The sequence below is a fragment of the Microchirus variegatus genome (assembly GCF_963457635.1).
Source record: "Microchirus variegatus genome assembly, chromosome: 10".
Taxonomy (NCBI): domain Eukaryota; kingdom Metazoa; phylum Chordata; class Actinopteri; order Pleuronectiformes; family Soleidae; genus Microchirus; species Microchirus variegatus.
Window position 1 is genome coordinate 20,047,977 of NC_139811.1, and position 13,106 is coordinate 20,061,082.

Consider the following 13,106-nt stretch of genomic DNA (forward strand, 5'->3'; position numbering starts at 1 on the left):
TGCTACGGCCGCGGTAGCTCGCCCTCTCCCTAACCTCACGAACCTCATCTGCTGACACGGAGAAAGACAACGAGGACGACATTTGACCGGCTGAGTATACCGTAGTGCTCAGGGAAAGGAGGGGGTGAGCAGAGGAGCAGTTCTTTGTTGTAAATTTCAGCCTCTCCTCTAGATGGCACTATAAACTACTTACTTCACCTTTAACTGCAGGTTAAACTTCACGCAAATCAGACAATCGGACTGTTTTGTGTAAGAGAGTATTGTAAGATGCATTTGGCAACACATCTAAAGATCCAATTCTGCACTTTCCTTTACACTTAATGAATTATTTGACCGCAATATCGCGTCATATGTTTGTTGTATGTATCTGGTAAAGGTTATGAAAGCTCTTGATCCTTGGTCAGTTAATAAATAATTGACTTAATGTGCTGCCCCTGTCTTCATGTGGTTGCTGGGCACATCTTGTGTCCTGTTTAGCTATTTTACATCATACATTAGATTCATGTAAATAATATGTTTATCAAGTTGCCATCTAGTGGACACAAGAAGGACTCTGTTAATCATCTAACAACAAATTGATACTGTCTTGCTTTATGCACCTATTGAATGAGTCACCTTAAAGGTGCATTATGTAATAAATCTAAAGCAACTGGCCATAAAATCCTCCTAATATGTCACAGAGACTCAGGAATAATGTTCATATAACAAACTGAACTCACCAACAACAACAGTACAGACAAAATATTTGCATTAAAAAATTTTTTTTTGCAGACTGCAAATTATGTTTATGATTTGGAATCATGTTTTGGCATGTGGCGCCACCTACCACCGTCTACCAATCATTGCAGTCAGTAGAGTCTCAACTGCCGAGCAACCACGGGTTGCCGGTTACGTCAGAAAACGAAACCTAAAAGATCTCGGTATTTTGAATTTGAATGTAGTAACCGTTTTTGGCCACATTCTTACATTCGACTTAAATTGCTGTACTTCAAAGCGTTGAAGTACTATGTAGGATAAGTCCCACATCCCATTTGTTTGGATGGGCTCTGGAACGCAGCATTACCCTAACCCCAACCCTACCCTTACCCTATCTACCCTAACCCTTTACTCTGGAGCTCCACACCCAGGCTTCCACAAAGTGAGGAACATAGGACCTTTTTTGGGAAAAACGGGGAACATAGGTACGACAACCCGTGAAAGGAGTATACCGATACTGACTAGTATTGGATCGGTATTACCAAAATGTGCATTATTGCCCACCCCTACCGAACTACGATAGAGAGAGAGAGAGAGAGAGAGAGGGGAGGCGTGCTCTCTCGCTCAGTGAGGGAGGGGAGAACACGGAGTCAAAGCAGAGACAGACAGGAAGAGACGGAGACGCGAAAGACACTCGCGTGATAGAGTGTGCTGCAGCCGACGGAAGGAGAAGAGGGAGGACATGTGAAAAACAGGCGGAGGACGAGGGCAGAGAGCAGGCGGCAGCACTCTGGTTTTCACCCAGGCTGAAGTGGAGAGAGAGACGGAAGAGAGAAAGGACGGGAGAGAGGTATGAGGGGACACCTCTTGAAGACATTCTTCTCTTGGATGTTCACCCTGGTCTGTGTGGGGAGCCTGCTGACCACCGTCATTTGGTACGTGTTCAACGACAAGTAAGTGTGTGTGACTGCTTTTTCCCCACATACTTTTCCACACACACACACACACCTGGGTTTGCACAGCTATCCTGCTCAGGACACGGCATTGACTTCCATTCATCGTGGACAGCCCAAACAACCCGTAACCACTTAAAGCGTATTCTTAACCCTGAAACTACAGCTCATATTCTCAAAGTGTCTCAGTGTTTCTAGGTTTTTAAAGAGGCAACAAATACAAACACAGACCGGTCACTGTTTATACTCGTGGTGCATGAGTGGCGAGGCTAAAACACATGATGTCACAGCAGAGGTAGAACCTGAGGTAGAGGTAGACTGCTGACCTGACAGATGATGATGATTAGAGCTGAAACGATTAATCGATGAATCGATTATTAATCGATTACTAAATTAATCGGCAACTGTTTTTGATAATCGATTAATCGGTTTGAAGCTTTTTTTTCATGATTAAAACTGGATTTCTGATTGTTTTAGCTTCTTAATGTGAATATTTTCTTCATTTCTTTGCTCCACATTAAGAAATCATTAAAACTGAATCATTTTGGTTTGTGGACGAAACAAGACATTAGAGAACATCATCATTTCCAGGTCTGACAAACACTGATCAATGTTTTTTTTTAACATTTTCTGCCATTTTATGGACCAAACGATTCATCGATTAATCGAGAAATTAATCGACACATTAATCAATTACGAAAATAATCGTTAGTTGCAGCTCTAATGATGATGATGATGATGATGATGATGATAAAGAGGCTTTGTGAGTTGTTTTCCCCCAGCATCGTCTTTGCTAAAATGCTCATATAAAGTATATATTAGCTGTGGAAAGTGTTGGTGTGATGTTACAATTCAATCACCTTTCCTTTGATTATGTACAAGTGAATGCAGCTCATATGGAGCCATTAGAATAAAGTCAGAAGTCTGAGGAAAAGTCTTCATTCAAGGGTTCAATTCAGAATTATGAGAAAAAGAAAGTCAGAATTTGCAGTTGTTTTCTCAGAATTGAGACCTATCTTCTCAGAAGTCTGTCCTTTCTGTTATCACTTTGTTTCCAAGAATGTTTAACATCCGGTTTTAAATAGAGCTGCAACTAACGATTATTTTCGTAACTGATTAATCTGTGTCGATTATTTTCTCGATGAATCGTTTGATCCATAAAATGTCAGAAAATGTTAAACAAAAACGTTGATTAGTGTTTGTCAAAGCTGGAAATGATGATGTTCTCAAATGTCTTGTTTTGTCCACAAAGCACAATGATTCAGTTTTAATGATGTCTTTGTTATGTGGAGCAAAGAAACCAAGAAAATATTCACATTTAAGGAGCTAAAACAATCAGAAATCTTGTTGATTAATAATCGATTAATCGTTTCAGCTCTAGTTTTAAACATGTTGGGGGAAGAAAAAAAGAAAACTTAACTTTCCCACATGAATCCTCCTGGGACACATTTGTTTTCCAATGCTGTTGAGATACCAGCAGAGTAATGTGGACAAAGAAACTGATCAGGAGATCGATTCAAGTGTCTCTCACTGAGTTTGGAGATGCTCTTAAAGGTTAACATTAGCCAATCCCAGCGATAACCGTATGAAATGTCACTCTGATATTTAACTCATATTTATAACAGTGCGTCATAGTAGTGTGTGAATGCTGGGAAACAGGCAGGGTTACACTTCACAGTTCTCCCATAGGAACCTGACAAAAGGCTTTTTTGTTTTATTACTTTATTCCCCTTTGAAAACTTGAAAATAGGAAGTGGGGACACTATACACGAGTGTGCGAGGAAAACATATCACAGACCACAAACAATCACGGCAACGAAATCAAGACGGCGCAGAAGTGTCCTGCTGAAATGTTTCCGTAGCAAAGGTCTCTCTGCTTGTGAGTTTGTACCCTGGTTGTTCATTTATGGCACATTAAGATCAAACACTGAGCTAACTGACTATGGCTTTTCTAACTCTAACAGAAGTCTGATCACTTGCTTTAGAGTTCACTGGGGAGGAAGCAATTTTGATATGGCTTTTTGATTTTGTAATTGTGTAAGTGGTACCTCTTTCATTTCCCCTCTGCACTTCGTCGTTGCACGTTTTGTATGTTTGATGGAGCTGCTTGTGTTGTGAGACATATTGTGTGTTACTTATGTTTACTTGAAATGACACAGTGGGGACTCAAACTCAAAGGAATCGGGCCCCGCATTTTCAGGAGTGATGCTGAACTTTATTTCAGTGAAAAAAAAGAAAGAAACGTTGTCAGAAAATCTGCTTTTATCAGGGCTTCGTTGACACAGCAACAACATGCCCACAGGGTTTTCTATCAGATTTTACAGATCTGTGGATTCACAAAGTGCTTCACAGGGCAAAAAAACATAAAACACTGACAGGGTAAAGACATAGGTTTGTTTAGACAAAACACAGGAAAAACACAAAGAACCCTAGTCGAACTAAAAGCCTGATTAAACAGAAACACATTTAACTCCTTTTTAAAGACGTCAACAGTGTCTTGGCGGTGAAGGGAAAAAGAGGAGAGCATTCCACAGTCTAGATTTTACTGATCACCTCACGTCTTGAAATGGGTTTTTGGGACCAGAAGTAACATCTGACCTGCTGACCTCAGAATGCAGGTTAGATGGTCAGAGATGTAAGGAGGAGTTTGACCGTGCAAGGCTCTAAAAGTTAGGGTCAAGATTTGATAATGGATTCTTAACACGAGGCTAAAACAGGCACAATATGAGGCGTGTAGCAGAGGTGTGCCTTCTTCTTATTTAAACAGGTAAAAATACTGTTACAGTAGTTGAGATGTGCGCATGTAAAAGCGTGACTATCATCTCCGATTGCTTGATTCATGGATTATTAATTGATTACTAAATTAATCGTCAACTGTTTTGATACTCGATTAATCAGTATATGAGTTAAAACAAGTTTTCTCACTTTTCAGTTTTGTAAACGTGAATATTTTCAGTTTTCTTTGCTCCATATAACAAATAAATCATTAAAACTGAATAATTTTTTCGGAAAAAACAAGACATTTGAGAACATCATCCTTCCCAGGTTGGAGAAACACTAATCGTGAGTTGCAGCCCTATCTCCAATTCAACCTTAGACACAAGGAGTTTTTCATTTAGACATATTACGTGTTAAGAATCTCCATGGTCAGGGCAATATTTGGATTCAACACGGATCATTTTTGATCTGGCTTTTCCTTATTTCCCTTTTCAATATATCAACCCAGTTTTCAGTGTGAGGTGATATGGAGAAAGTTTGGTGAATAAGCACAATAGTACCGAAGTTTGACACCCAGTCACCTGTCTATTCTCATCGCTATCGTATTATTTGTACGTGTTTGTTTACCGACTGTATTTGTTGTTTTCTTCACAGTAATGTGGACCCTCGCAGACCAACTCCTCACAGGACTGAGGGGCGTGTTGTCCCTCAGGCAGCTGACATTTGCAAAGGCTGCGGGTGAGAGTGAACGCTGCCACCGCTCCTCCAAACTTCTGCCTTTACACATATACACTACCGTTCAAAAGTTTGAGGTCACATGGAAATGTCCTTTTTTTTGAAGGAAACACTTTTTTTTTTTTTTCAATGAATATAACATTAAATTAATCATAAGTACACTCTATACAATGTTAATGTGGTAAGTGACTATTCTAGCTGCAAAGTCTGGTTTTTAAAGAAATATGTACATAGGTTTATAGAGGCCCATTTCAAGTGTTCTAATGGTACATTGTGTTGCTAATTGCTAATCGTGGTAGAAGGCTATTGGAGGATTAGAAGACCCTTGAAAACCCTTGTGCAATGATGTAAGCACTGCTGAAAACAGTTTTGCTGGTTCTTTGATGAAAGTGAAGTTTGAAGGGCAAAATTCATTCTGAATAAAAGTGTGACTTTTTTATAGGAGACCCCAAAGCTTTGAACAGTAGTGTGTATATATATATGTATATATAAAAAATGATTCAAGCATATAAACGATGTATTTGTGTTTGTGTCACAGGGAAATCATCACGAAAGTAGTTGAGCGTTACTCTCAAACCTGGAAGAGGCGAGAGGACAACTACAAAAAATTCAGGTAAAATGAAAGGCGCCGCCTGCTCTCCCAGAAAAAAACAACAGCACTTTTTTTTTTCATTATATTATGTTTCTGAAAAACAATGGGAAACATTATATTTTTCATTATGCTGACACATTTCTTTCTGAAGTGAAGTTTTGACATGTTATCTTGTGCATGCGGTGGTAGTTTAGTACATTTTGTGGAATAATACACAATAAACCACACTACAAAATAATAATTACCTTTGTGACGCTCATAGGCGCAGGCAGATTTACTTTTTCGTAACGATTAAATTATCAAAATAAATAGTAAAAAAAAAAAAAGTTGAAGTACTTTTAATTGTGGATGTAACACGTTCATCATCATACGTAAAAAAAAGTAGGACGACGATGCATTACTGTCACGCGTAGTCTCCAAGTGATTACAAGTTGTCCACAAACTTGCCAGTGTCTTCACAAAAACTTTTCACTTCTAAATACGGCGAAAGATATCAGCACGACAACACGTACAAACATTTGCCTGGCAATACTCCATGTTGTCCATTTAAGATGCAAAATGAGAGGAATGATGTTTTGATTAAGGGGAAAAACCACTATCTATCGTAAGCAGTTGCTTTTCGTGCCTAAACCCAACCACAGGTTACTCACGGCACCGCCTCACGCCATAAAAGTGAAATATGTGGCACTCAATTAAACATATTTGCGAAATATCGGTGGTTTGTATAGCGATTGCTTTGGAATGTGTGGTGTGTGTAATACAATGCACATTTTGTGTTGATTAATTCCTTCAAAACTGTGGTTAAACCGCTATCAAAATGATCTGTCATTTTGGCTCAGGAGGACGATTTGACACTTATCTGTGGTCTGAACTGTCACAGCGCCGTCACATTCCACCCATGTCCATGTCCGTTTTAATTGCACATCACATCGTTTACGCCACACTCAAAACTATTAGCTGAGTTAATATGTTTTCTGGCATAAACAATCATTTGGGCGCCACAAATCTTAACCATTAGAACACAGAGCATTTTAGCTGCTTTTTTCCCATGACTGTGTCTAAACATACAGTTTATACAGAGGGTATAAGAATGTGCAATATACAGTGCATTTATATAATTCTTTTCAGCACAACCTAGGCAATCTGAAAAAAAACACCAACTATATAAACACACCTGAGCAAAAAGTACTCACAATGTTTAAAATCGGATTTAATTTTATTTTGAAAAGAATGTCACAGTTCAAAGTTCACTTTGCTCATTTTTATGAACAAAAAGAATATATTGGGACTTCTGCACAATTATTGCGACTTTATATCACTACCAAAAATGTGACTCAACAACACATAAGACGAAAAAAACCCACCCCCCCCGGATGTCCATATAGTTGGTTTCACCCGAGTCAAGGTGTGAAAGAGGGTCGTTGGGGTCAACTAGGGTTAATCAATCAGTCAAAAATGGAACTCAAGCAAGTCGCCTGCAGCTAACCACCAGTTTTTTTTATTATGAAGTACCTGAAAGGGATACTTGATACAGAAAACCACTTTGGTAGACGTTGAAGTCACTTTTTATAACATTACTGAAGTAAAAGTCTTAAAGTATTTGACATTTACTGTACTTAAGTATCAAATTAATATAAAATGTACTCACGTTTTATAAGTTAAAGTATTTTAAACAGTGAGGCGTTGGGATTGAGCCATGGTGGCTCAGGGGTAGGGCGAGTTGTCTTTCAACTGGAAGGTTGTGGGTTAAATTCCTGGCTCTGCTAGTCTATGTGTCCTTGAGCCTGCCGCTTAACTCCATGTTGCAGCGTGTGAATGGGTAAATGGCAAAACTGTAGTATGAAGCATCTCATCAAGACTAGAAAAGCTCTATATAAACACAGACCATTACCAACTCTTCATCTTCTGATTTTATTTGGTCGTAACGAGTAACAAAGACAGTTGGAGGAAAAGTCAACGTTGCTAGAAATATGAATAACAAAGTAAAGCACAGATATGTGAATTTTGTACTTCAGTAACAAAGTATTTGTACTGACGGACATCTAAACACACATGTTAATCACATTGTCTTACATTTCGACATCACGGTAAGTGTGATCACTCCTGACCTGTCTCTGTTTCCGCAGATCTCAGCTGAGCAGCAAGTGCCATGGTTTCCACAAGGCTGTCATCACCCAGGCCAACACTCCGGTGGGCTCAAAGCTCGTGTATGACGGGGAGAAGAAGAGGACTCTGCAGGTGACGCCTGAGATTTTCAGCACATTTACAAAGGTGAGGATAATTCTGTGAAGTACGGTTCAGAAAATCCACTTTTGCACCAAAACATTTTATCGGTAATAAGTTGCACGAGCTGACGAACACTTTGTCTACGGGTGTCAGAGAAAGCATCACTGACATGTCCTTCAAGAAACAGCTTAAAACAAACATTAATATGCAGATGGGAGATTGGCACATAGATGGGCACATTTTAAACATAAAAAAGAAGCACTGTTTAAATTGAACTCTCATTTTTACTGCATTGTTTTTTGAATTGCACTATTTTTTGTTTCCATGTTTTTATGTCTGGGGAATTAGCATTGTAAACATGAGTTATATTGAGTTTACTCATGTTAACTCATGTCAACATGTGAACTTTCATTTCACCACCTTAAAATTTTATATCTACTTCTTCTTCTTCTTCTTCTGTGCAGTGTTATTAATTAATAGCCCAATGGACAGTTTTTTTTGTTTGTTTGTTTTTCAATCACTATGAAATGCAGTAACATGACCTGGAAGTATTTCCATTCATATCATTTATTGAAAATCTCTCAAAATGTATGGTGAAATTCATGAAAAAATATTATTGGTAGCCACTGAGGATGTAGTTTTTCTTACTTGAAATTTAAATCATTCACTTGTCAGTCCAAGAAAGTAATATTGTTGACACTGTCGCCATGACAGCCATGCTTGTATGGTGGCCGACAGGGGCAAACAGAGGTGATGAAAATTTGTCTTTTAAGTAAAACGTGGCTTTCGTGTTTTTTTACTTGCCGCTGTTTTCTTATTTGCTGGTGTTTTGGGGTTTGCAGTGCATTTGCCCTTGTCGCTCACCGCAATGCTGCCATATTTACATAATATAAGCTCATTTCCACACGTTGGTAACGGATAAATCAATTTAAATGTGACCGTTTAACATTGACACTTTTAGAATAGATTTTAGGTGTTAAAGAGTTACGCTTATATTTAGATTTTATCTTACTTCTTTTTTTTTTTTCTTTTTTTTTTTTTCCAAATCCCTCTTTTGCACAGTTGTGTATGTGATAAAGTGGAAGTGATTCTTCCTAAAATATCCAGCCTTAGTGAGTGACCATCACAACTCAATGACTCACAGGGCCGTCAAAGTCCAAGCTTGTGTCTGTTTTTACATCGTGGTGAGATGATTAACAATTTGTTGCTCTCACTCTCTGATGGAACTGCAGCCACAGGCTCTTCTTCTTTCCCTGTCTTTGTTTATAGAAAGAATAGATCACAGTGATGCTCTGAACAACTGCATGATGACGTGCGAGCGTTTTGTCATTTTCAAGACGACTAAGTTTGACCTCCTGTTGCAGGAGGAGATTTACGTTATGTGGCTTTTGTTTTGGTCTTGAAGTTATGGTATCACTGCTGTGAAATGGAGTCCTGCACCTGGTATTTCAACAACAGCAAACACGCCACGGTGAAAAGCAGGTGTTTCATTCATAACCAGACAGCTCTGCAGTGTCTGATTAAATATCACTCTTCTCACGGTGTTCCTATCAAATTGGCACACTGCAAGGGCAGAGGTTCAGGGGCAGAGTGGGAATGAACGAGGCACCATTCTTCACCCAAAATTATTTTAAATCAGTTCTTTTAAGGAAAAACAGTTGCTTTTTTGTTGTATGGAAAAGCCTTTGCACGTCTGCACATTATGCAACGAACAAGCAAGGTCAGATCTCTGTCAGGCAGCGCAGTCGGGTAGATTTCACAGCTTCTCACCCAGGTTTCAAAAGTAATCGTAGGATCACCTGCTGTTTGTAATCTGATCCTTTTTGGCCACCAGCCGCTGGGGCAGGTGGATTTCGAAATCCACTGCACGTTTCTTTTGTACTAACGTCATGAACAAGCCAGTCACGAACCTTTGCCGTAAAAGATGTCAGAGTTACTACCCTCATAAGTTAAAAGAACAACAACACAACCTTTGCACAACAGTTGCAACACAACAATGCCAATATGTTGCATTTTAAGATAGAGCAAGCTCGGAGCAGATGTAGTCTAGACTACACTTCATCCTCGCTCATGGCCTGCACATACTCCACAGGAACATAGGAATTGGTTCTGTTTTTTCTCTACGTGGTAAGAACGAGAACAGATTTAGTTTTGGCCAGGACAATTCATACTTCTTGAGGAAACTCAAGTGCAGATCTCCTGGGAAGTCCTCATAGGAAATGAGATTAACCACACCCACTTCAAATGTTTGGCCAATCACACAATAATTGTTGGACACCACGCAAGAAGAAAGTTGTGCCCTGATGACGTGTCAGGAATGAGATCTGCAAGAAAATAATAACGTCATTCTTATCTGTTCCTGGGGAGTATTTACAGGCCTTTACTCAACATTTGCATTATCGACATAAAAATCATGGATGGATATGCCACACTTTTTTCCATCCAAAAAGATCCAGTCACAAATGCACAATAATAATATGTCTGGCAGACGAGGCCCGTCATATCTCAAATTCTTTTTGTATGTCAAAGAAAATGACCTGTAAATTCTGTCTGGAATAACAATGAATGTTTTGTATTTGTCAGCAATGCTTTTGTCTCTTTTAATTATAAAACACTAAACTACTTGGACAAAAACAGAAGCAAACATAATCTCGTACGTGAGCTGAAGAGATAAATGAATGCTCACTTGATAGCACACATACTGTCTGTGCTGCAACGGGATTTCCTCTCGTGTGGATTGAAGAGGAAACCGATCTGGTCGTACACTTCCCTTCTTTATGCACTTTGTCAGAATGAATGCGTCTGATTTGTGGCCCCTTTTCCCCCCATGCCTCTTGATTGCAGGAGCATCCTTTTTCAAACAAAACATGGGACACGTGTGCCGTTGTTGGGAATGGAGGGATCCTGTCCAACAGCAGCTGTGGGCAGATGATCGATTCTGCCCAGTTTGTTATGAGGTGAGACTGTAATCTGGCCATGTGAAAGACTCTTGCAAATCTGGCTGTAGATTATCTCACTGTCGATTGTTATTTTGTCTGTTTGTAACCCCCAACATTGATTGTCCTGTCTTGGCCCCGTGTTCAGGTGCAACCTACCTCCTTTGGCGAACGGCTATGAGAAACATGTGGGCGTCAAGACTGACCTTGTGACCGCAAACCCCAGCATTCTCGTGGAGAAGTGAGCAAGAGAATTACACAACCTCACTTGATAATGTCTCCCTTGCTTTTTTTTTTTTTTTTTTCCTCACAAATACATTGCTGTATATTTTCAGGTATGGGGCTCTCAATGGGCGTCGGCGTCCGTTTGCAGAGAGCCTGCGTAGCTATGGCAACTCCCTGCTGCTCCTTCCCGCCTTCTCCTATGGCCACAACACCCCGATTTCCATGCGTGCCGTCTACACTATTGAGGACTTTGAAAGCCCCACTCGGCCCGTCTTCTTCAACCCCGAGTACCTGCAGAGTCTGGCAGCCTTCTGGCGCTCCCAGGGCCTGAGAGCGGTGCGGCTCAGCACCGGCATAATTATGGCTAGCATGGCGCTGGAGGTCTGCACCAATGTGCATCTGTACGGGTTCTGGCCCTTCGCTAATCACCCACATGGCTTCCGTGCCCTGACGAACCACTACTACGATGACAGACAAACTAAGAAGAAATTCCATGCCATGCCGGCTGAATTTGACCTGCTGTTGCGTCTGCACAGTCAGGGCGTGCTCAGACTTCACCTGGGGGATTGTGGCCCAGGCGAAAAGTAGTTTGCTGGGTCTGGGTGGGAATGAGAAAAAAAAAGGACCGAAGTGCCTTCTCACGAGGAAGCCAATCACTCTTACAAGCATTTCAATGCACTTATCGTTGAACAGATTGATCTTTTTTTTTTTTTGGCTGATTACGTGGATTAAGAGTATGCAACAATTACCAGCAGCCAAGACGAAGAAGATTTGCACTGAAATCAGAATGAAAAAAACAACTGTAAATACTCGTATAGTGTATGTACAAGTCTATTTATTAACACTCATGTTCCAGCTGGAGCCTGGAGGGTAGTTTTTTCCAACTTGGAATCCTTTGTAAGGCCTTTGTGATGGTCTACATGAAAGTGCCTTACGCTAATAACTTAGTAATAACTGTTATGCAACCGACCCTGGGAGCTTTTGGATGAAACCGAATGTAACTTGAAGAAATTCAAATATTATCTTCTCAACATGAGGCTGAAAGAAAAATAAAAAACACCAGCGCACAGAATGTAAAGAATGTTAGAAGGACCTTTCACTTGTAACCACTTTGAATAATACTCAGTGGTAACCATGGCAAACCAAGGGGGGTAATGTGCGTTACTCGTTATAAATGGCTGTTACTGGTTGTGGAAGCTTAAGTCCACTCCTTCACTGACGCTCCAGCATGTGATACGCACGTTTAAGTACGAGGTCATGTCCCTTAACTACAAAACACTGAGGAACATCGAGCCAAGGACTGAGCACAGGCACAGTTATAACACCGGTTAACACGGCGTTGTCGTGGTGACCTTGTTTTACATGGTGTCACAGAGACAGGGGTATTGATAACCAGTGGCAACATGATGGTACAATGTTACAGACTCCATTAAGATTGTGAACCTGTGCACTGTGGGTGAAAAAAACTGTAGCTAATAAGTACTTAAGTAAGAAATATTTTCAAAAAAAAGTCTTTTTACCAGCTGCAGGTCCACAAACCTGAGAACTTTCACTGAGCCTTTTGCAGGATCATGTGAATAATTGTGTTTTCTTTTTTTGTATTTGCCACCTGACCAGCATGGGTTGAGAGGGAAAATTAAATTAAAGGGAAAAAAATATGAGATAAAAAAGCCATTTGTATTTAAGTGGCTGAGGGAAATTCTGCCTAAACCCGACAGCAAATGGTTTTCCCCAAACACGTCAGTGTCTTTGAGCTATGAACTGCTCCAACCCTGCCAATATTGTTTATTAGAAGGCACGTCTTATTCATTTCATAACTGGAACAACATATCATCCACTTATTCATTATCTTATTGTATTGTCATACATTTATAGACATTCTTAATTATCTTATCTTATCTTATCATTGGGCCTCTTGTTTTTTTCCACACTCCTGTTACTGCACCCTGTACGTCGTCCTACACACACACACACACACACACACACACACACACACACACACACACACTTCAAACAAAAAAGTGA

General features: G+C 40.0%; 1 protein-coding gene across 2 annotated transcripts; it reads left to right on the plus strand.

Annotated features, from left to right (window-relative positions):
• The first annotated feature begins 1,513 nt into the window (after window positions 1–1,513).
• On the plus strand, window positions 1,514–13,096 carry st8sia6 (ST8 alpha-N-acetyl-neuraminide alpha-2,8-sialyltransferase 6). Of its 2 annotated transcripts, none has more exons than XM_083897139.1 (7): window positions 1,514–1,631; window positions 5,022–5,105; window positions 5,641–5,715; window positions 7,821–7,965; window positions 10,765–10,877; window positions 11,005–11,097; window positions 11,192–13,096. In XM_083897139.1, the coding sequence occupies exons 1-7, from the start codon at window positions 1,549–1,551 to the stop codon at window positions 11,667–11,669; spliced, it is 1,071 nt and encodes a 356-aa protein (XP_083753265.1). In that variant the 5' UTR covers window positions 1,514–1,548; the 3' UTR covers window positions 11,670–13,096. The 2 variants fall into 2 exon arrangements, with proteins under 2 accessions (XP_083753265.1, XP_083753264.1); XM_083897138.1 differs by having other exon boundaries at window positions 1,532–1,649.
• Window positions 13,097–13,106: the final 10 nt, after the last annotated feature.

Excerpts from the sequence above, each read along its gene's own strand:
- st8sia6 (XM_083897138.1), top strand. The coding sequence starts at position 1,549 with ATGAGGGGACACCTCTTGAAGACATTCTTCTCTTGGATGTTCACCCTG. Across the intron at positions 1,650-5,021 it reads TGGTACGTGTTCAACGACAA|TAATGTGGACCCTCGCAGAC; the intron begins GTAAGTGTGTGT and ends TTTTCTTCACAG. Across the intron at positions 5,106-5,640 it reads GACATTTGCAAAGGCTGCGG|GGAAATCATCACGAAAGTAG; the intron begins GTGAGAGTGAAC and ends TTTGTGTCACAG.